Raw genomic sequence first — 23,777 nt, forward strand, 5'->3', positions numbered from 1 at the left:
ATACCTCCCTGCCCACTATGGGAGGTCGGGAACCCCACCCAGGCCCTATCGCTTTCTTAGATCATAATGCGCACTTGAATTAAGTAATGACGGATAATTTAAGAGTGTAAGGACACAAACGGGTGCTTAAATGAAACTCGTACTGTGTGAGATGGAAATTAAGTTCCATCTAGAGTACTTGGGAACAAAGTATTTAAGGATCATTAAGCGCGTTTTACATGCCAAACTCGGAAAATCGAACTGAAAACATATGACCCACCGTCTCCATCTGGTATCATGTCAGGGTGAACATGATGCCTAAAAGGGAATTTCAAAATTAAAAGATAAAATGTCAAAATTTTATGAAATTAACTCACTTCAAGAGGCAAATCTAGTTTCTTCAATACTGACATAGTCTGGAAAAACGTTTTAAACATTTTGGCCAGAAATCTAGTACTTTAAATATCGATCTATTATTTAACCGATCGATATTTGAAGGAGGATTTTTAAAATGTGTTGTTTTTTCAGAATTCGACAGAATAGAACACATATCAGTTTAACCAAAGTTTTGTATAATTTTTTACTATAAATACAAATCTCAACATTTAAATAATTCCGACGTAATACTGTTTAGAGGCAATGGGACACAAATGCATATTATAATAAGGAAAAAAAATACTTCGATAAAATCATCTCCAATCAAGAGATACAAATGAAATAAAGACAAACGTTCCACGTCAGTCGGGTGGTTTGGAACAGTTGAGAATGTTCTGGATTCTTTCCCTCCTCTGAATGTCTTCTTCTATAGAGGACCACGACTTTGTGCCGTCTGCTCTTGATTCGTAGAAAGACTGCTCACTTTCACTCCTGGATCGCCATAACAGGAACTTCCGGTAGTCAAAGTAAAGTTCTATACTCTCTCGACCTGAAAAAGAGAGAGAGTAACTTTCGTTAAAATAATACTTGTTCAGAATCTCGAAGGCCTGCAATTTCAGATGTTTGGCATGGTTTCCAAATAGCTATAGGTTGGACTAAGATAAAGGTCAATTACTTTTTATAAAGTGAAATAGTCGTACAATGATTTAAAGATATACATTTACAGTGAACCAAAAACGCTTAATGTTTCATTTATTCTCCAAGCAGGCCATAGAATACTATGTATCCATTTCATACAATGGAAATTGTCTCTTGGGCGTTCAAATTGTGTAATATGACGCTTAAGATAACTTATTGCCAGGTACCGTACTCATTCATACTTGAACTGCAAATGGAAATGTGTGTAAATTGCCGTACTTATTTTTTTTAAATGGTCAAAATTTGGGACCTTTGCCATCCATTTGGACGGTAATTAAGACCAAACAGCCATGGTTTAGTAGGAATGTTTAATATCATGTCAAGAGAAACCCAGTATGAGATCGTCTTTGGACACTTTTTCTTTTCTTCGTTTCTATTGACAACTCGAATTATCGATCTTGAAATCTTTTCAAAGTTAATCTCATTTTGATTGGTTGCCAAAAACAACGAAAGAAATACACTGCGCCCTCTTGAGTTCGCGATGCTGAACCACGGTTAACGCCTACGTCATTGCGGCGTTCTCTCGAAAAAATGAAAGCCTTGAAATGTGTCCGTGGTATAAATAAATGGGCTAAAAAAAGCAAACAACTTGAAACCTCATTCAGCACATGTTTTGTACCAAAAATAACATGTTAATGTTATACATAATGTGTACATATGAGATAAGAGATACAGAATACGTGCTACATAGTGTGTAGCTACAACTCTCTACAGACAAGGATGACTTACCCCTGGGTGTGTGCTCTAGAGGAGTTTCTAAATCAAGTCTGTTTGGATGAATTGCCTTCAAGATGGATCGGATTAACTGGTAAATGAAATAACAATAGAAGATTTTAATTGTAAGGACAGCTAATCCGTGGTTATAAAAGAAACACCAAAACAACCAAAAACAAAACAATGGAATAATAAAAAAAGAAGAGCAAGACAAACAATAAAACCTCCCACCCTTTCAAAAAAAAAAGGAAACAAACTACCCAAAACTAACCCCTTCAAAAAGAAAAAAAAACATCAAACAGAAAAGGAACAAACAAACAACGACAACAACAACAAACAAAAACACACCAAAAAAATTTCCAACAAAACAAAGAACAAAGTGTTGTTGATCATATAATAAGAAATTGTACCATTAGAATCAATTAAACCTCCAATTACTCAAAACATTTTTTATTGATTTTATCTTGGGTATTTATTCGAACCAACGATGGCATAATATAATGGATTTTACCAATCTATCACAAGAAGCACTTGATTCAAGTCCTTCATTTCTTGACACAAAACAATGAAAATAATGACAGAAGCTCAATAAAATTCATGATGACAAATTACATTGGAATTCCGATAAAGCCAACACCGCCGACCAGAGAGATTGGTTGACTTTAAGCAAGATATCAATGGAACACACTTAGATAAAGAACAGAACATTTGCGACCAACAAGAGGTGTTGATTTTAAGCAGATATAGACTTTAAGAGTTTTGACTTTATGCGGATTCCACTGTATATTGAAGCTTCTCTAATTTAAAAAAAAGTTATTTACCGCTTCGAGTTTCAAATATCACTTGCAAATATATAACATAAACAGCATTAAAATCTACAATAAAAGAATGATTAGCTCATACTTTTTTAAATTATATAGTGAGGGAAGGTGGGAAGGGGGGGGGGGGCGTCCGTGTGACTTAATCGGCAGAACAAAGGTGGCGTTATGGTACACACACAAACACACACATATACACACAGAGACTGGCATACATCCACATAAAAACACAATTACCTTTTGTCCCTGTGGATTGGACTCAAGATCAGCCCCAATGATGTGAATCTTGGCCTCTTCGGAGTCAATCTTGCTAATCATCTCACCGAGAGTTTGCCAAAATCTGACACGCGAAAGGAAGTGTGGTTTAATACTTATCCTATACGTGTAGGTAAAATACTAACTACATCTGCTAGTCGGATATAACGTACCGATAATCAAAACTATGTGTAACCATTAACATTTATCGTCTAATTTATAAAATTTAGTAAGAAATAATCATTGAAATAGTTCTCTAAAAACAATAAAGAGTTGAGTGACGTCAATTTCGCTCCATCTATTATCTATTTGTTTGGTAAACACGATTTTTAGGTCATTTCAACGCATGCATAAAGGAAAAATATAGCATAGAACATGAGATAGATTAGTTCAGTGTAAAACAACAAACAAACAAATATAAAGAGCTTCTATATACAGCATTATCTAGTAAGTGAACTCAAAGTCCTTTACAAATTAACAGCAACATGTACCTACTTAACATGTATGACACGACATGTCGCCTGTAATGTGCATTCACAATTTATTTTTTTTTCCGAGGGAGACAAAGCTGTTACTGGCTTGTTACTCATTTTACACCTGAGTGCTAAGACAGAATGTGAGTAAAGAGTCTTTTCAAAGGACTCAACTTTGCACCGCCTCGAGAGGGACTCGAACTGGGGACCTACCGATCCGACGGCGATTGTCGTATCACAAGCCGCAAAGCTACACAGTAGGCGATTTGGACTAAATAAAACGGATCTTTGTTTAACTCTTTCCTTACCAAACATTTTCAAAGTTTTTACCAAAATGTCACTAAAATTGATTTATTAAAAGTGAAGCTAAGAGCGTGCTAAACATAACTTTGTTCTACAAAATAACATTAATTAAGTTCTTTTAAACTGTACAAATATTTTTCTTCAAATTTTGGGATGTACATAAAAATTCTGTGTAAGATAAATGTTCACAGTATCGTAACGATTGTGATGATTTTCCTGTAGTTGGTAAGGAGAGGGTTAAATAGGACCTGCAATAAGGATAGATGAAACAATACGACGAACGTTTTGCGCAGTGAAATCATATTAGATAATATGAGCTACATGAATGTATCGGCTTATTTCATTTATGAATTTCTACTACAATGAAACTACACTGCCATACCTTCTGACATATCTATATCGCTGTTTGGACAATTTCTGAGGCGTCATGACAAAGTTCCTGAGCATGTAGAAATAACCCGGGCCTCCCTGTAAAAAATCCACAGGGATAAATTTAGATTTAAAATGAAAAATATAAATAATAGTATGATATAATATTATTCAGTAATACCATTCAATTCTGTGAAGTTTGTTTATCTCGTATAGGAGTGCTATGTCTTTTTCTAATTTTCTCATTTGCTTTCTAGTTCTGATAGCATGCACTGGTTTTTGTCATGACTACAAAGGCAGTCGTTTTGAGGAGCATATCATTATAATATGCACCTCCTACTTTGGTGAGAGAGAAAGAGAGAGAGAGAGAGAGAGAGAGAGATAGGGAGAGAGATAACGATAGAGAGATATAGGAAGAGAGAGAGCGAGAGAGAGGGAGAGAAATAGAGGAAGAGAGAGAAAACGAGAGAGAAAGATAGAGAGAGGGGAGAGAGGGGAAGAGAGAGAGAGAGAAGGAGAGAGAGGGAGGGACAGAGAGAGAGGGGAGAGAGAGAGGGGGAGAGATAGAAAGAGATAGAGAGATGGGGAATGAGAGAGAGAGAAAGAAAGAAAGAAAGAAAGAGAGAAAGAGAGAGAGAGAGAGAGAGAGAGAGAGAGAGAGAGAAAGAGGGAGAGAGAACTAGAAAGAGGGAACGAAAGATAGATAGATAGATAGATAGATAGAGAGATAGAGAGAGAGAGAGAGAGAGAGAGAGAGAGAGAGAGAGAGAGAGAGAGAGAGAGAGAGTTCAAACAGGAAATACGAAGTACAAGAATTCAAAGGGCTGCGTCAAGTTCCAATAAAAAATTGGCAGGCGATCTTTCTATGTATTGTATTAACCCTTTGCAGTCAGGATTTTAAATAGGCAAGTGATCTTTATTTGTATTGTATGAACCCTTACAGGCGGGATTCCATTTTAAAAACTGACTTCAAATTTTATCGATTTTCGAAGATGGAAGTTGATGGAATGTATTTGAGATTCTACGTACCCTGGGTCACATCGCTGTAATATAATTTATCTATGTCTATAATTACAATCATACAAGTTACGCAAGAAAGAAAAGAAAAGTAGTTGAAAGAAAAATTCAGTCTTGCTGTTATTGGGTTATTAACTCACCTTACACAAGAGCATGATGGATTTGACTCTACAACCTTGGCGATACATGTCAACAACATTACGGCTGGCCTCTGGGATGAAAAAGTAAATAAAAAATTTAATACGGTTTTTGTTGAAAAGTTAATATCTACACACCAATTTAGCCTTTTTGTTTGTTTATGTCACATAATATTATGTGTATAAAATTGTATTTAATCAGTTAAGTCCCGTACTTTAAAAAGACACGTATTAAAATTTTTTGCAAGAAATCTCGCCTTTCCAATGTTGATCGATTTAAATGACCCTCATAATGGCAAAAACTCTGGGATTTCTGGAGGACCTCGCGAAGCCCCATTTTTGAGAGTTTTGCCATAATGAGATTCATTTAAATCGATCGATATTTGAAGGACGAGTTTTCTGGCCATTTTTAAATATGTGCTTTTTCCAGAGAACGGCAGTTAACGGGTTAAAGGTTATTTGACATATAATATAACTCCAGCGTTGAAATGACCTTAAAGTTTGCAAGCGATTTAAAAAATCCTAAAAACTAAAACAACAACGACCTATGTAACTTTTAATGATTATGATATATCATATGAAAATTCAACGACCTTTTTGAACAATCTAAATTGCATAATTTAATAATCCTTGTGTGTGAAAACTATGGAGGATTCGAAAGCTTTATAGACGCCCAGTGGAAGGAAATATAACCATGCCTGCCTCTCGGACCTACGTAAACAATGGCAGTGATTGGTCAGCATAGCGAAATACATAGGTTTTACTATCGATGGTATGTGTCTAAGTAAAATACTCACTGTTCTATCGCTTGATCAATAGACAGTTCGAAGATGACGTCACTCAGGTCTTTGTTATTGTTTTTTGCCATCCGCGTTTATGAGTAATGCTCACTGAACTGTATTAACCAGACTGTAAACGTTCATGGACACACACAGTTTTGTGTGTTGGTTCGTTATACTTCCGGATGGCCATGTTATGAGCTTCTGAGCCAAGCGCGTACTATCTATAGATAGTTCGAATATGACGTCACTCAGGTCTTTGTTATTGTTTTTTGCCATCCGCGTTTATGAGTAATGCTCACTGTACTGTATTAACCTGACTATAAACGTTCATGGATACACACAGTTTTGTGTGTTGGTTCGTTATACTTCCGGATGGCAATGTTATGAGCTTCTTAGCCAAGCGCATACTATCTATAGATAGTTCGAAGATGACGTCACTCAGGTCTTTGTTATTGTATTTGCCCTCCGCGTTTGTGAGTTGTTCTCACTAAACTGTATTAACCAGCTTATAAAAGTTCATGGTTACACAGAGTTGTGTGTTGGTCCGTTATACTTCCGGATGGCAATGTTGTGAACTCCTTGGCCAAGCGCATTCTATCTATAGAACTAACACAGAAAACTGTGTGTAAACTTAAATTTTTATAATTTGATTGAGAAAATCGTGTGATAACTAATCACCAACAATGATCAGAGAGAGGTCGAATTCATCCACGTTATTGTTTATAAACAACCATGTTTTTCCGAGCACGTGTGAAGGTGTGTCACAAGTTCCATGCTTTGATTGGTCAATATTCTACTGGTTAAGCGGCTATTGGTCTAGTGGTATGACACTCGCTTTCGGATCGGAAGGTCCTGGGTTCGAGCTTCGCTCGGCGCATAGTTGAGTCCTTGGAAAAGGCTCTTTACTCACATTCTCTCACCGTACTCAGGTATAAAATGAGTACCTGGCCGTTAACAGCGTTGTCTCTGTCCGAAAAAGTGTATATCGCCTAACAGGTGTCATGTCTCGTTCTAAATGTTACGTGTTGCTGTTGGTCAGGGGACCCCTTGTAAAGCGCTTTTAGCATGTTTAGTGGATATTGCGCTATATAAAAGGTCAAGTTTTTTTTTTTTAGAAAACTCGTAGGTCGATCTTTTTCTCTCTGATTCCCCTGTCTATACACCACTGTTTGGTTCATTCAGGTTGCACATTCTTATTCATAAATATATGATATGAGCGAAATGAGTGCATGGGACCAGTTTAACGAAGATTAATATTTTTTTTTAATTTTCAATTTTTGACCAAAAAACAAAAACGGAGACAAAATAGAAAGAATTATTTTTGATTCTTATCATTTAAATGAGATTTATTTACATACCTAAAATATCATCAAAAGTCCAAGTTTCAAAGTCCTAGATAGGATGCGTGGAAAATGACAAGTTCAAATAACAAATTAATCAAATAATATAGCATGGAGGAAACGTGAATAATAAATACATTCATATGTAAACGAGTGGCAACAATAACCGTTCAGATAAGAGATCCATCGTCTCCGGAATAAAGTAGGAGGTCTATTTTCCTTTATGTTTACAGTACAAGCATAGAGACCGTAGTCCACCCTCTTACTTGATGTAATTTCATGAAACAATAACCAATAGAAACGTACAATATCGTCATGTGATCAACACACGACATGGGAATCTCAACGAGATTTAGTTTTAGAAGGTGCAATAATAATGGTTGTTTGATTACTTATTGCTTGATTGATTGGTTGGTTGATTGAGTAATGTATAAACATTATTAAAAACTTATAAGCAGGGTTGTCAATGTGCCTGTTTAATGCCAAATTCCAAAACCTTGGCGGTTTTAAAAGTCGCTTGGCATGGACAAATTGGGATTGACATTTTTGCATTTTTATTTGGCGTTATTTTTTCAAATCAATTCATTCCATCTATGCTATATAGACAAATAAACAATTGACAAAATATACACATTTTTCACTTTCAACTTTAAACCAGCAAGACGAGGTGAAATTTTTAATAAAATCACTACAGTGTCAGCAGGATAAGAAAATTGAGCTTTATTTCCACCTTTAAACGACTGCAGATTGCAAGCCATGCAGCCAGACTGATTAAAAAAACAAAACAAAACAACAACAACAAAAAACAAAACAAACAAACCTATTATCACCATAATAATAATAATAATAACAACAACAACAACAACAACAACAACAACAACAACAACAACAACAACAACAACAACAATAATAATAATAATAATAATAATAATAATAATAATAATAATAATAATAATAATAATAATAATAATAATAATAATAATAATAATAATAATAATAATGACACAACAAAGGTATTTTACAACCATGGTTCATTTAGAGATGGTTCATATTTACGTACATAGATGAGCGACAAGATATTTCCGTCTTCCTTTCGGACAGTCTTGGACAACGCATGACACCAGGGGACTTTAGATGAAATTATCTGTGGAAGGAATGTGAATGTTGATGAGGATGGTGGTGGTGTTGGTGTTGGTGATGGTGGCGGCTGGTGGAGATAGTGGTTGTGCTATTGGTGGTTGTAATTGGGGTGGTCTTGTTAGAAATGGTTGAACAATTTTTGTGAAATGATGAATTGGAGATACAAATGGTCAGTAAAAAGGTTGCAAAAATTGGAGATGAAGGCGGCTCTGTTAGGGATAACCCACACCGGAGACTGACTTCGACGACATGGCACTGCCGTCTTCCGGATACAGACGTTGGGCACGGACAAAATACTAAGCATAAAGAGAAGAGCCGCCAGACATACCAATACCAAGCTAAAAAAACAAAACGGCAGAGGACGTCGGGTGCTTGGTATGGGTAGGTCTAGCGGCCCTTCCTCCTTATTCTTAGTATTTTGTCCGTGCTCAACTTCTTCATCCGGAAGACGGCAGAAGACGGCAGTGCCGGATCGTCGGAGTCAGTCTCGGGTGTGAATTCATCCTTAGTGTTTTGGCATGATAATCGGCGCAGATGTTTGTGATTACGATGGTGTTTGTGGAATTGGAGGAAGTGATTTATGATGATAATAATGGTAATGATGACATGCTAATAATGGTGGTACATACTTGGCGTAGGGAAGAGAAGAAGGGGGTTGGGGTGGGAGGGGGAGGGGGTGGAGGTTTTGCCTTTGCCATATAAGTGAATTTAGAATTAAAATGATTATAATTATACGAACTTTGATTTATTTATTTTTTTTTTGCAATGTTAGAAACTGCCCTTATTCTCCAATATAACGAATAGAAATTAATCCCATGTTTCCTATTTGTGGCTACAAATTCAATGTCCAGCATCTAGTTCACCTTGGCGTAATACCACTCTGGGAAAGTGGGTCTTAATGAAGATTAACTGAAAGCTCGAACCCATCAAATGGAGTCCATATCACAAATTTGTGATTACAAATACAGTATAATGCATTTTAATCTACCCTTACCACCAGTCTGGGAAAGAGGAATTCCACAGGCATAAAGATCCTTTCTTGTTGTTGGTCCGCTCGCCATCTCATATCCTCTACCTCTGTGGTCATTAGCATCACCTCCTCTCTAGCCGTCATCTCTGGAATAGGAAAATGGAGAAGTGTGACTAATCACGGTGATGGTTGTTGGTGATAAAGGTGACGGCGATGATGACACTGAAGACGACGGGGATGGGGATGGGGATGATGATGATGATGATGATGATGATGATGATGATGATGATGATGATGGTGATGATGATGACGATGATGATGATATTATGATGTTGAGGATGATTATGTGAGGACGATGATGATAACGGTAGTTGTGATGATGAGGATGTTGAGCACGTGCCGACAATTATGATAATAATAATAATAATAATAATAATATTAATATTAATAATAATAATAATAATAATAAATAATAATAATAATAATAATATAATAATAATAATAATAACAATAATAATAATAATAACAATAATAATATTATAATAATAATAACAACAACAACAATATCAATAATAATAATAATAATACTAATACTACTACTACTATTGCTACTACTACTACTACTACTACTACTACTACTACTACTACTACTACTACTACTACTACTTCTACTACAACTACTACTACTACTACTACTACTACTACTACTACTACTACTACTACTACTGCTACTACTACTACTACTACTAATAATAATAATAATAATAATAATAATAAATAGGTCCCAGGTTCTAGTTCCACTCTGAGAGGCGCACGATTGAGTCCTTGGAATAGGCTCTTTATTCTCTCTCTCTCTCTCTCTCTCTCTCTCTCTCTCTCTCTCTCTATGTGTGTGTGTGTGTGTGTGTGTGTGTGTGTGTGTGTAATTGGTATGAAATGAATAACTGGCCAAAAACGGCGTTGTCTCTGTCGAAAATAAAAAAGTGTAATATCACCTTAAAGGTGTCATATACTGTCCCACATTTTGAGTGTTGCTGTAGGCTAGGGACCAATTGAAAAGCGCTTTGAACATGTTTGGTTGATATTGCGCTTTATAAATGTTCAAGTTTTCAAGATGTTCAGAGCTTTGAAGGCCCATATGCCAAGACATGACAATGAGCCAACTCATATTTTTCCATGGCCTATTTTGAGATCCTGCTTAACGACACCAAGAAGTAACGCCAACTGGGGTAACTTTGTCTGAAGTTTTTACTTTGCCTTTATAAATTCGCTTAAAGACTTTCGGTCGAGGAGCTGCCAAACGGCAAGTGCGTTACATCGGTGGGGTCTAACTTCCTGTCCAATATGTCCACGCTGTGGGCAAGAACCCGAGACGGCAGAGCATCTAGTCGAAAGGTGTGTTGTGACGATGCTACCAGGCGGGTTTGCGACGGTGCACGAATGCGGACCGGACTTTGCTGATTGGGTCGATCGTCATAACATAATAGTGTGAACCATAAGAAGCTGCTGCTTAAAGTCTAGCGCCATCTTGCAACTTACAAACATTAGTTCTACACTACATGCGGCTATGTGGTCTACTGGTATGACACTCGCTTTCGGATCGGAAGGTCCTGGGTTCGAGCCTTGCTCGGCTCATAGTTTAGTCCTTGGAAAAAGCTCTTTACTCACGTTCTCTCACCGTACTCAGGTGTAAAATGAGTACCTGGCCGTTAACAGCGTTGTCTCTGTCCTAAAATATTGTAATATCGCCTAACAGGCGTCATTTCCCGTCCTACATGTAAAGTGTTGCTGTTGGCCTGGGACCCTTTGTAAAGCGCTTTGAGCACGTTTATTGGATATCGTGCTATATAAAAACTGAATTTTTAAAAATAACCGACCACAATTATGGTCTTGATTTAACATTGTAGTATTGGACAATATTTTACGTTCGTTTTAGAGAATATTTCCGTTTCGACAAAGAGGCCATAGCAGCTTAGACTGTCAGACTTGTAATTAAGCGCACGTCGATTTGACACATACTTTTCTTTGGTTCTTGCTCTTTGAGCGGGCCTTGAATATCTGGCAGTGTGTTTAATTCAACGGTTAAAGTGGGCGTGGTTTGATTGCCTTCCTGCACGCTGGTTGGTTGATTGGGTGATGACGACTTTGACGTCTTAATTGGCGGGAGAAGAGCGGCTTGTTTCTTGGCCATGGCATGTCTGGAAGGATGCAAAAATATAAAAGCTTAATAAGGAGACTGGTTGATAAATCAATAAATTTCAACAATACATCAAAAAAGGCGAAGACAAAAACAAAACAAAACAAAACAAAACAAACAAAAAAACAAACAAAAAAAAAACAAAACAAAGGAAAACAAAAATACAAACAAATAACAAGGAAACCAATAAACAGAAAAAAAAAGAAACAAACAAAACATCAAAACAAAAACAAAACACCAAAAACAAAAACAACCCCTAAAAAAAGCAAAAGATCAACATCTGCGGCTATGTGATCTTGTAGTATGACACTCGCCTTCTGATAAGAAAGTCCTTGGTTCCGTCATTTACACACGGTATGCATTCAGTCCTCCGAAAGAGTTGTTTCACACTTCCAATGAGGTTGGAACCAGTTTTTTTGACATCACACTTTTGTTCCCTACTCGGCTGCATGGTAAGTTCTAACGGTGTTTGTGGCTGTATTAACCATAGTGCATTTTTGATTAAATCTGTTGTTTAAAAATTTGTGAACATCAGTCATTTTGGTTAGTTTGACTGACAGCCACGTACTGAAATCATAGCCATGCGATATTCACATTACAGTTTAACAGGATTCATAAACAAACAGACACAAAAATAATATAAAAAACGGCAAAGAAATAAATGAAGAAAACAAATGTAAAACCACCCCCCCCCCCAAGAAAAAAAAACTACAACAAAAAAAACAAACAAAACTTCAGCTACAAAGTGAAAGTCTTCCAGAGCCCCATGGATCTGGAGTTTTTCAACAACAAAAAATTATATATAGAGTTAAACAGGCAGTTGCAATTGCTTGCTAGTTTTTGGATGGGACACAGTCAAAAATATCAAAAAGTAATTTCCACCAGATCTAACTGACCGGAGCCATCGTTAACGGATAGCCTGACACTGACCAACAAATGACGTCGAAAGACAAGTCTTTGGCCACAAAAGAAAACCAATTTTGAGTTGTATTCAATAGATCAACAAATAGAATCACTTGTTTCCTTGAGCAGCACTAACAACAACTCACTAGACAGCGCAAAACATTTTTAAAAATGACGTCAAACTATAAGTCCCAGTGGGTTCTAGTGTCAAGCTACAATTTAACGATGGCTACGAACTGCCCCAGTTACCTATTCAGGAGGGGAGGGGGGGGGTAGGGAGGAACAAATCTCAACTGCACCCGTGATCGATATCAGTCCTTCCGGGTGTAAAGCGAGTGCTCTACCAACTGAACTATCGAGACCCCCCCCCCCCCCACCAAATTTCAACTACAGCTAATCATTAATTAATTCTTACGCCAACTTTGCAGATTGAAACTTCCTCAAGGCTCTCGCCCTTCGATGCCAGACTTCCCCTCGTCTGAGCCACGACTCCACTGTCGAATTATCCAACCCCTCTTCTTGTAGGACTTGACGCACTTCCGGAGGCATCTCGTAGTCAAGGTCACAGAAAGTAAAGAACTCCTTATCGAAATGTTTAGAATGTTTGAAATTATATCTTTCCGATGACTGATTGTACTCTGTTCCCAAAACGTTGCTAGTTGTGACATAACTATCATCGCTTCCTTCAAACTCCCCATCATCACTGGATGAAAGACTTTCGGGTTTTGTGATGATGAACTGTTTTGGGAAGCCATAGACAAACTGTGTCCTTGCAACTGGCAGGTTCAAAGGTCGTGCAGTGTTTTTACATCGGTAGTTAGGGGAATAAGACGACGATCTGACGTAGCCAGAAGGGGAAATGTATGCAGGGGAAGAAGAGGTATTTCCCATATTTGGATCCCGTCCTCGAGAACTATGACGAGATTTTCTTTCTGTCGTGGCTTTCTCGAGCTTCCGATTCATCTTAACAAGAATTCTATAAAATGACATTTCATTCACCAAACATTTGCGTGTCCTCGAACATTTCTCGACTCCTTTGTTGGGAAGATCTATATCCTATCCTCATCTGTACAAGACATTGATCATGATATGACATGTTTTCTTAAATGGTCAGCATTATGAGACGTACTATACTCCCAATTTTCGAAACATCCAACAATTCAATTAGTCATTTTGTTTAGTATCTACAGATTAGTTTATGATTTTGACAAAGACAGCAATCTGCATATCTTTCTTAAGAAAGATCAAATTGTAAATAATCAGCAACAAAGCACTTGGATCAATTGCTGTAATGAAAGAAAGGCTGGATATAGACGCTATGCGTTTAGGTAAAATACTCATAACATCTACCAACCGGATGCAACGTACCGACACACAAAACTGTCTGTTACCTTGAACTTCTATAGTTATAGTCTGATTGATATAATTACGTGAGAACTAATCACTGAAATGACTGTCTAAAACAATTACAAAGTGCTGAGTGACGACAATTTCATAGGTTGACGGAAATAATCAGTTACCTTTATTGGGCTGATTAACACTCAATGACAGCCACGAATAGAAGATTAATACACTATAGGGTTCAAGAAACTTGTAATTAACAACTTTAGGGGATTTTGATCGAATACGCGGAGCCCTTATATATATATTGAGAGAGAGAGAGAGAGAGAGAGAGAGAGAGAGAGAGAGAGAGAGAGATGTTTAAATGTAACATATCATCTGAATGTACGGTATCAGAGGAATGCGTTTCCCCCCTCCCCCCCCCTCTTCCCCCCCCAGATATTCAGTTCCTGAATTGTGTATGTCAGTTAGGAAAAGTGATTTTCAAAGGTTCATATTATCTACAGATGTGTTCGACATACGAAAAGTATGTATCATCTATGTGGCTATGTGGTTTTGTGGTATGACACTCGCTTTCAGATCGGAAGGTCTTGAGTGCGTGCCGTGCTCGGCGCAATGTTGAGTCCTTGGAAAAGGCTCTTTACTTACATGTACTCAGGTGTAAAATGAATACCTGGGCAAACAACTTGTCGCTGTTGGTCAGGGACCCTTTGTAAAGCGATTAGAGCACGTTTAGTAGATGTTGCTCTATATAAAAGCCCACGTTTTTTTTTATACACGTGGCGAGACAGTTGTAATTAAAATATGACGCTTAGAAACCCCTTATCGATAACGATTTATGGCTTAACTCAATAGTTTATTCGAATTCAACCAAACGATACATGCTCTTAACTTTCTTTGTAGATGAATAAAGGGAATGAAGTTGACGTCACTCAGCTTATTGTTATTATTTTTAGACAGCCTGTTAGGGATACGTTCTCAGTAAATTACACACAGTTTATGGTATGTTAAATTTGACTGGCGGATATTGTGAGTATTTTACCTCAACGCATCAATAAAAAAAGAGCCCAGATCTCCACTCTAACAGGAAAAATACAATTACAATTAACCTTGCAACATCAACCGCATTTCATTTACAAAATATCAAAAAACAAAGCCACAAGAATTTATTGATATCCAATTGTCTGAATCGTTCTGCTCCAGTTTGTCTTATCGACTTGGGAAAATTGTCGATGCAGTTGCTGATCTCCGTTCTCACGCAACTCTCTGCTCTTACAAAATACAATCACCGAACAATATCGTAACACATTTTTTAACAATTTGGTCAGAAAAATTATAATTCATACCGATACTATCGATATATTAAACGATTTCCATCTTGCCAAAAGCCTTCAATCGTATACAAGTTTCAAAGTCCCATGTTTAAGGATTAAAAAAAAAAAACCCCAACAAATTCGGGGTATTTTTATATGTCGATGAACACAGTTACAGGATTCAGGGCAAAATGAAAGAAAAAAGCGTTTTATAATTGTGTAGCGTAACAGCCTATAATATTCTCGTTTTCCATTTCTGATGCATTGTGAAGACAAGGTTGATTTTGCATCCTGCCATTCGTGTCTGTATATTATAATGGCCCTGCTCTTAACGATAGCATTTTAATTTCTACAAAATCGATATAATTGTGTATCGACAAAATGACAGATAAATGCACATTCGATTTTTTTGATTGTGCATTGTTTGAAGTGTATGCTTGACAGCCATGAATAATGAATAATTTGTACTTTGTTGCACCGGTAATTATTATAGTTATATCATCAACAGCATCCTCTCCCTTTCCCATCCCCATTCCCCCTCTTCCTCGTCCTCTTCGTCTTTTTTTTCTTTTTCTTCTTCTTCTATTTCTTCTTCTTCTTCTTCTTCTTCTTCTTCTTCTTCTTCTTCTTCTTCTTCTTCTTCTTCTTCTTCTTCTTCTTCTTCTTCTTCTTCTTCTTCTTCTTCTTCTTCTTCTATTATATAATATATAATAATAATAATAATAATAATAATAATAATAATAATAATAATAATAATAATAATAATAATAATAATAATAATAATAATATGATGATAATGATAATGATAATGATGATGATAATAATAAAATAATAATAATAATAATAATAATAATAATAATAATAATAATAATAATAATAATAATAATAATAATAATAATAATAATAATAATAATAATAATAATAATAATAAAGATAATGACAACAATGATAATAACATAATATCTTTACTAACAAGTCGGATTGACTTTAACTGTTGCACACATCATGTTTCATTATATGATGATATCTACCATCCTCTTATATTTTCAACAAAGTAATGAGAACGAATATAATTTTACAGGCAATGCTTTTTCGATTTCTTTCGTGGGAACGGCATATCAGCTTCGATATTTTGAATAACCAAAATGTTTATTTGGGGTAGGTAGACCTACTGGAAATTCATATGTAAAAGATTCCTATCTACAACTGTATTCAATCTAGAAAGAATGGGAGATCGACATAGATTACCTACATCAAGCTTCGAAAATCACGTCCCATGTCTTCGATATGACAAAAAGTGGTGTGTTTGTTTGAACAATAGTGGATTTCAATTTTTATAACATTTTTTTAAATATTTGAGAAAATCAATTTCAATAAATAAGTTATATTGTGATAAAATTTTAGCTTTTACATCATTTATAGTCTCGGGACTACAAGCTTCTAAACTTTTCCCGTTTTTTTTTTTCTCGAACCGATATATTTCTTTGTCGCCAACTCGTTCTATCATGCCCTAATTAGAATTAGAATACGTAAAAGAGTAAAAGACCAATTTTCCCAATCCCCTTCCCTTTCGACCATTGACTCATCGAAGACTACCGCTGGTCTTGTGTCACTTTTGGCTGTTGGCGCCAGTCTGTTAGGCTGACGTAATACAAAATGGGAGTGTCACCAAAATTCAGGCAACTGTCAAACTATGACACAAGGCATGATGATGGTGATCTTTTAGCTAATCCACCACTTAGCGACTTAAGCTTTTATCGGAGGAAAATGTTTGACAAGGAAAATCTTTGAAAAATTTCTGAGAAAGTACCGAAATCCCGGGGGATCCGGGGAATATTGTCATCATTGACATAGAGAGAGATTGAGAGAGAGAGAGAGAGAGAGAGAGAGAGAGAGAGAGGGAGCGAGAGAAGAGAGAGATAGAGAGAGAGATAGAGAGAGAGAGAGAGAGAGAGAGAAGAGAGAGAGAGTAGAGAGAGAGAGAGATAGAGATAGAGAGAGAGTAGAGAGAGAGGTAGAGAGAGAGAGAAGAGAGAAGAGAGATAGAGAGAGAGATAGAGAGAGAGAAGAGAGAGAGATAGAGAGAGAGAGTTAGAGAGAGAGGTAGAGACAGAGAGAAGAGAGATAGAGAGAGAGAAGAGATAGAGAGATAGAGAGAGAGTTAGAGAGAGAGGTAGAGAGAGAGAGAAGAGAGAAGAGAGATAGAGAGATAGAGAGAGAGAGAAGAGATAGAGAGATAGAGAGAGAGTTAGAGAGAGAGGTAGAGAGAGAGAGAAGAGAGAAGAGAGATAGAGAGAGAAGGGGGGGGGGGACTACAAGTAGAGTCTTCAACTTCAAGGACGTCCCAGGATTGATATCTTTGACAAGAGAATCATTTTATGGTGAGTTTTAAAATTTCACCTGGAGACATGACCGGATTCTACTCATCATCCGACAGATCAACAATTTTATTAATTATGAAAGTATTTTCTTGCTACCAAATGATTTTGTGGGTGAAATATTACAACTGAAAATGTATTATTACCCAAAAACTTAGCTAATTAGTTTGCGTGATGTGTGTCGTAAAGCTGACTGACGCCTTATCTTCTTAAAGAAGATCAATGTTGCACATTTCTATATGGCTACAATATTTTTGCATGTTAAATACAAAGTTACAAATTCCAAGAATCCCCCCCCCCCCCCCCCCCCCCCCATCTTTAAAAAAAAAAGAAAGAAAGAAAAAAATAAAAGCCACTGATTTTTATGACATTTAAAAATCTAACTACCGGCGCGTTTGTGCGAGTTAATCCAATTTAATCTTTACAGTCCAGAATATGATCTTTTGGTGAGAAATTCCATATTCAGGCGCCGGCTCAATGACTATTAGTATATTATACTGAGTTGCTCAACTTGAGTAAACGTTTTATTTATCCAAAGAAAGAAACAGGACTGGCAGAGTTAATATTAAAGGTATATTTTGAATATTTATTTGTATCATTATTTTGATAGGATTGGAACGCCAGGACTCTCAGGCCTAATGGGAACGATCTATATTCATTTTTCGTCCAATCAGGTCATCAATCACATTATTTGTTGCTGTCCAACGATTGGGTATTTCTTAACAAATGTAAACCCGCAACATTGTTTATAAAAGTTGTAAACATACCCTTGTGTCAATCTGAACAAAATGACCAATCGGGATATTTGATATATATTGTGCGGCTATGTGGTCTAGTGGTATGACACTCGCTTTCGGATCAGAAGGTCCTGGGTTCGAGCCTCGCGCTCGGCGCATAGTTGAGTCCTTGGAAAAGGCTCTTTACTCACATTCTCTCACCGTACTCAGGTGTAAAATGAGTACCTGGCCGTTAACAGCGTTGTCTTTGTCCGAAAAATTGTAATATCGCCTAACAGGCGTTATGTCCCGTCCTACATGTTAAATGTTACTGTTGACCAGGGAAACCCTCGTAAAGCGCTTTGAGCACGTTTAGTGGATATTGCGCTATATAAAAGCTCAATTTAAAAAAACAAATTATTATTTTTTATTTCAAAAGCTATGAATACTTTTCACTATGTGGGTCACTTTGAACACAATATTCCAATGTAACCAATGACCTCGAGCACATGGAAAAGTAATATATAGATCGTCCCCATTGATAACTTACCAAAATGGTTGCACAACTTTCGCTCGAATGGATATTTTTAAACCATGAAAATAATGAAAGCTCGTTCTTTTAGTGGCTTGATAGAGGTCAATTTGTTTCTTTCTTTGGATAAATAAAAGTAATTCGAGAGAGTATCTACGTGTATTTACTAACAATTATTGAAGTGGCGCCTGAATGTGACATTTCTCCCGTATAAAGTAAAAGGTGAAGACCAATATTGTGTGGCAAAATCAATTTTAAAAATAGCAAAATATAGTTAAAAAACTGAGCATGAAACAAAAATAGTGAACTTGTATAAATAAAAATTCCTGCACGATTGCTATCCTATGCTGTTCATAATTAACATGCTATATGTATTATGATTTAAATTTTAGATATCTCTCGGCTTTAAGATCCTCAGAATTTTCCAACACTGTCATAATATTAAGTCAAGTTGCTTAATGAAATTATTAATAAAACAAGATACCATCCTCAGAATATCGTACATGTTTTATTACAGCACAATTCTGTTGTTGCAAAATCATCGACAAAACATTACGATAATTCTCCACCAAGTGAACCATTGGAATCCCACACTTCTAGAAAAGATTCATTAGAACATATATCAATCATTTTGATGTTATTTATGAAGGTGGTCATCACAACATACACACCAACTCTCGTCCGTTCTTCAACACAGCCCAATGCACAGACCAGGGTTTATGGCCCCATGCACATAATCTTATGAGAAGCAAGAAAGACAATGTTGTTACGCGTGATATAACACACCTACAGCATGCTGGAGACACTCACTGGTGTAGGGATGCTCAAAGCCAATGACACCTTCTCACGCAAACACAAACACAAACACACACAGAGACATACACACACGCAACACATGAATGCACACACACACACACCCGCACGCGCTTTCTTCCACAGCCTTTGATTAACAGTCGACCAATGAAATACAAACATACGTAATAATTCAGACATAATGAAAAACATTATTTATTTGTGGCTCACCACCGCCAACTGGTAATATACCTGGGTGGACGGGGTGCTGAGAATGGATGGTTCGAGCGTTACTAAGCATCAACCAATCAAAACATTCCCTGCAATTTAGTCCATTCTGTTCTCTTGACTGTTCATTTCCAGAGTTATTTGGAAAAGGTATTTTGCATACATTTTCCGCAATCGTTCGAAAATTAACAATAAATAAAATTTTAAGGTCTCCCTCTTGTAAAAAAAAAAGCGTCGTGGTTGTTTAAAAATTGTAGTAGCGCTAAACATGCAACATGTATCATCCTATGGCTTATTAGTTACCGTAATATTATGGGGTTTCTTAGGCCACCAGGGGTTACTTGGGCCACTGTTATCTTTAAAAGATGAATGTAAGTGTTGCTGCTCGAAGCTCGAAGAAATAAATAACAATGTGAAATTGAATGTCAGCTTCAATTATATATATGAAAACAGATAAAATGGACGTTTCGGGTTTCCCCTTATCAACAAAACAGGATGAATGAAACTACCACATTATCTCATTTGTCTGTAGTGTTTAATTCATCCTGTGTTGTTGATAAAGGGGAAACCCGAAACGTCCATTATGAAAGAAAAAAGTTTTTGGGTGCACTAATCTTTTTGAGAAAAGTGACCCAAAATAGCCCCTGGTGGCCTAAGTAACCCCATATTACGGTAGCTATAATTGTCCATAATCAGATTTTTCTTTGTTGGAAAACTGTACTGCGCCTGAAACATAATGATAATATCTAGTGGATAAAGCTGTATATAAATTCACTCTAAATATCTGGTAATTCTGAGTATTTTGATTTTACAGTTGTTTGGCTGGGTGGCTCAGCGGTACGGTGTCTCGTCTTGCCACAAAAGTCAAGCAATGTCAAGCGTGACCAGAGGCCGGATGGGTGACAGTGGTCGTGGAAAATTTCGGTTCCGACGATGTGTTCTTGGGTAAGGCACTTTAAACATATTATGCCCACTCGAATCAGATGTGAATGAGTACCTGGCTACAAGCAGTGATGGATATTGTGAGAATGTTAGTTCAATAGAAATATGGATCCATATGACCTGCTGGGGAGGGAGGGGGAACATTTATAAAGTGCATTGAGCATGGTAAATATCAGATTTACCCCAACATTATACTAGGTCACATTTAATGAAAGTGTTCGCAAAGGTTTAAGGTCATTTCAACACAGAAAATGGGCTGATTCAGATGGATGGTGTAAAATGTAATTGGAAACCATAATAATTAGATCTACAAAAGGGCACATTCCACTTGCGCAGAGTGACGTCGGAATAGGGTTCAACAGTCGTGACGTCACTTCCCTCGTAATGACGCATAGTAACTGGTTCTAAACAATCGGAACAATGGCGGACGCCCTTCTGAAATAATTCTCCGACGAGTATAAAAGTGTATCCAGTGGAAAAAAAAACCATTATAAATCTGATCATGTTTTGACTTTTATACATTCTGATCACATGACATGTAAAAAAGTTCTAACCAGCATAAAGAATAAAAAGTACCGATTTTCTTTGTTTAGAGCCAAGCTGCTGGTTGATGGGCGGACGTGTCATCAGATTATTGAATCCTATTAGGCCACAATGATCTTCACATGTTCAGTATTTTTTCAGGGAATTCATATCACTTGAGAAGTATATTCATCACTTGTCAGTAGACGCGTGAGACAGGAGGAGAAATGAAAACATGAAACTTTAAGAGATCGCAAGACCAAAGTTCCAAACTGATATTATTTACCCTAAAAAGTGGTGATTTAAAATGCCGGAAGTTTTTGTCTTTGTAAAGCGCTTTGAGCACGTTTAGTGGATATTGTGCTATATAAAAACTCACGCTTTAAAAAAAAATATATATATATACGAAAGAAATTGGGGAAAAAATCAATGCTTGTAATACCATTTTCGTCCTCAGTATGTTGTAAAAAATATATTAGGATCATAGTAAACAATGAGCCGTATTTCTACGCAACATTTGAGGTCTATCCGGCATGTACTAAAGGTTATAGGTAAGCTTGATATAAAAAAAGCTTTATTTTTCAAAATGCTATCCTTACATATTTTGAGACCTCCGGGAAATCCTATCCAAACACAAGGACAGGTTCAATGATTCAAGTGATGCATTCACATGGATAACGGGATTTTGTCATTTGCGGCACTCCAAAAAATAAAGGTTACAAATGGATTCAATAATCTGATGTCACGTCTGCCCAGCAACCAGCAGCTTGGTTCTAAACAAAGAAAATCGGTACTTTTTATTCTTCATCTTGGCTAGGACTTTTTCACATGTCATGTGATCAGAATGTATAAAAGTCAAAACATGATCAGATTTATGTTTTTTTCTCCTCTGGATACACGTTTATGCTCGTCGGAGAAGTATTTCATAACGACGTCCGCCATTGTTCCGATAGTTTAGAAGCAGTTAGTAAGTTACTATGCGTCATTACGAGGGAAGTGACGTCACGACTGTTGAAGCCTATTGCGCACTACTGATTTTCGTTTTTATTTTTCAGATAATCGATATTGTGAACTTGCAGCCCAAATATCCCAACAATCTATTTTATCAGTGACACTGTACACGTGGTGACAACAAAACACACAGCGTTACGGCCTTGGGACTCAGTCAGATAAGTTAACATTATATATATATATATATATATATATATATATATATATATATATATATATATATATATATATATATATATATATAATATATATTATATATATATATATATATATATATATATATATATATATATATATATATGTAATAATAAACTGCGTAAAACTCAGGCTATATGGGTTTAATTATTCTGAAGGACAACTTTTAAAACCATATTTAAAAAAAATAAATAGATAAAGATAGAGATAAATAAGAGTGCAGCAAATGGTGTGAAACATAGCATGTGGTGTATAGCGATGGTCTCTCTCTCTCTCTCTCTCTCTCTCTCTCTCTCTCTCTCTCTCACACACACACACACACACACACTCTGTCTCTTTCTCTCTATCTATCTATCTCTTTGTGTGTGTGTGTGTGTGTGTGTGTGTGCGGGCGTGTGTGTGTATGTGTGTGTGTGTGTGTGCTTGTGTGTGTCACGCCTACCTTAAACCAACACACGATCCCCACCAAACAGATCTACACAGATGTGCCGGTCGCTGGACCAAGACAATGAAACCAATCAGTCAATCAACCAATCAGCGAGAGGGAACTCATTGCGATGAATAATTGAACCAATTTGGTCTCAAGTCGACTATATCAGGGATGCCAGGCGAAGAATTTAATTAGATTGGACTCGATAAGATTATTATAGATTGGTATTTATGTCTAGCTCTAGGAATCAATACAACTCATAATTATTGTATTTTTTTTTTGTTGTTGTTGAAAATTAACCCCGCTGGAAATCGATTCGCGTACAATAAAAAATGATTGACTTAAAATAGAGTGATGTAAGATTTTCTAAAACTAGACTATTTTAGCATTTAACAATACATCGTCATGATATGCGCTGCACTTCATGGTGTTTTATTAGTTTCCTCAGAAGGCAATATGCAACAAAATTTTCATTTCATACACAGCAAGTCACCTGTTAGGCCTCTTTAAAACCCTCACTCAATATCCATCACTAGCTAGGTACCAATTCAAATACTCATTCATATATTATGGGTCGAGACGGGTAATATGTATAAAGGACAAATCACCGGGGCCAATGATTTGCAATCGTTGTCACCCAGCAGTTTAGTGACCAGACTCCATATTGCGTGGTTTTTGCTAAACTGCCTGTCTGTCTGTCTGTATCTCTCTCTCTCTCTCTCTCTCTCTCTCTCTCTCTCTCTCTCTCTCTCTCTCTTTCTCTCTCTCTCTCTATCTCTCTCTCTCTCTATCTATCTCTATCTCTCTTTGTTTATTTTTATCTCTCCTCTCCACTCTCTCTTAAAATATTACCCAGATAAGAGAGAGAGAGGAGAGAGAGAGAGAGAGAGAGAGAGAGAGAGAGAG

The 23,777-nt window shown here is 36.6% G+C and overlaps 1 protein-coding gene across 3 annotated transcripts in view; it reads right to left on the bottom strand.

Moving 5' to 3' along the window:
* The window catches only part of LOC144979588 (uncharacterized), a 21,804-nt gene extending 2,237 nt beyond the window's left edge, over window positions 1-19,567 (bottom strand). The window contains exons 1-11 of one of the 3 annotated variants that reach the window (XM_078926344.1): window positions 19,423-19,567; window positions 12,887-13,757; window positions 11,391-11,569; window positions 9,396-9,517; window positions 8,322-8,405; window positions 7,280-7,313; window positions 5,143-5,213; window positions 3,999-4,084; window positions 2,823-2,925; window positions 1,783-1,858; window positions 1-904 (exon numbers count right to left, since the gene is read on the bottom strand). The exon at window positions 1-904 is cut by the window's left edge and continues 2,237 nt beyond it. In XM_078926344.1, the coding sequence (XP_078782470.1) occupies window positions 717-904; window positions 1,783-1,858; window positions 2,823-2,925; window positions 3,999-4,084; window positions 5,143-5,213; window positions 7,280-7,313; window positions 8,322-8,405; window positions 9,396-9,517; window positions 11,391-11,569; window positions 12,887-13,461 (1,518 nt within the window). In that variant the 5' untranslated portion in view covers window positions 13,462-13,757; window positions 19,423-19,567 and the 3' untranslated portion in view covers window positions 1-716. Of the gene's footprint in view, window positions 905-1,782; window positions 1,859-2,822; window positions 2,926-3,998; window positions 4,085-5,142; window positions 5,214-7,279; window positions 7,314-8,321; window positions 8,406-9,395; window positions 9,518-11,390; window positions 11,570-12,886; window positions 13,758-19,254 lie in introns of all 3 variants that reach the window. The other 2 variants (XM_078926346.1, XM_078926345.1) reach the window with 2 other exon arrangements.
* Window positions 19,568-23,777: the final 4,210 nt, after the last annotated feature.

The sequence above is a fragment of the Berghia stephanieae genome, chromosome 9, assembly GCF_034508935.2.
Source record: "Berghia stephanieae isolate SIO BIC M18660-M18661 chromosome 9, UCSD_Bste_1.3, whole genome shotgun sequence".
Taxonomy (NCBI): domain Eukaryota; kingdom Metazoa; phylum Mollusca; class Gastropoda; order Nudibranchia; family Aeolidiidae; genus Berghia; species Berghia stephanieae.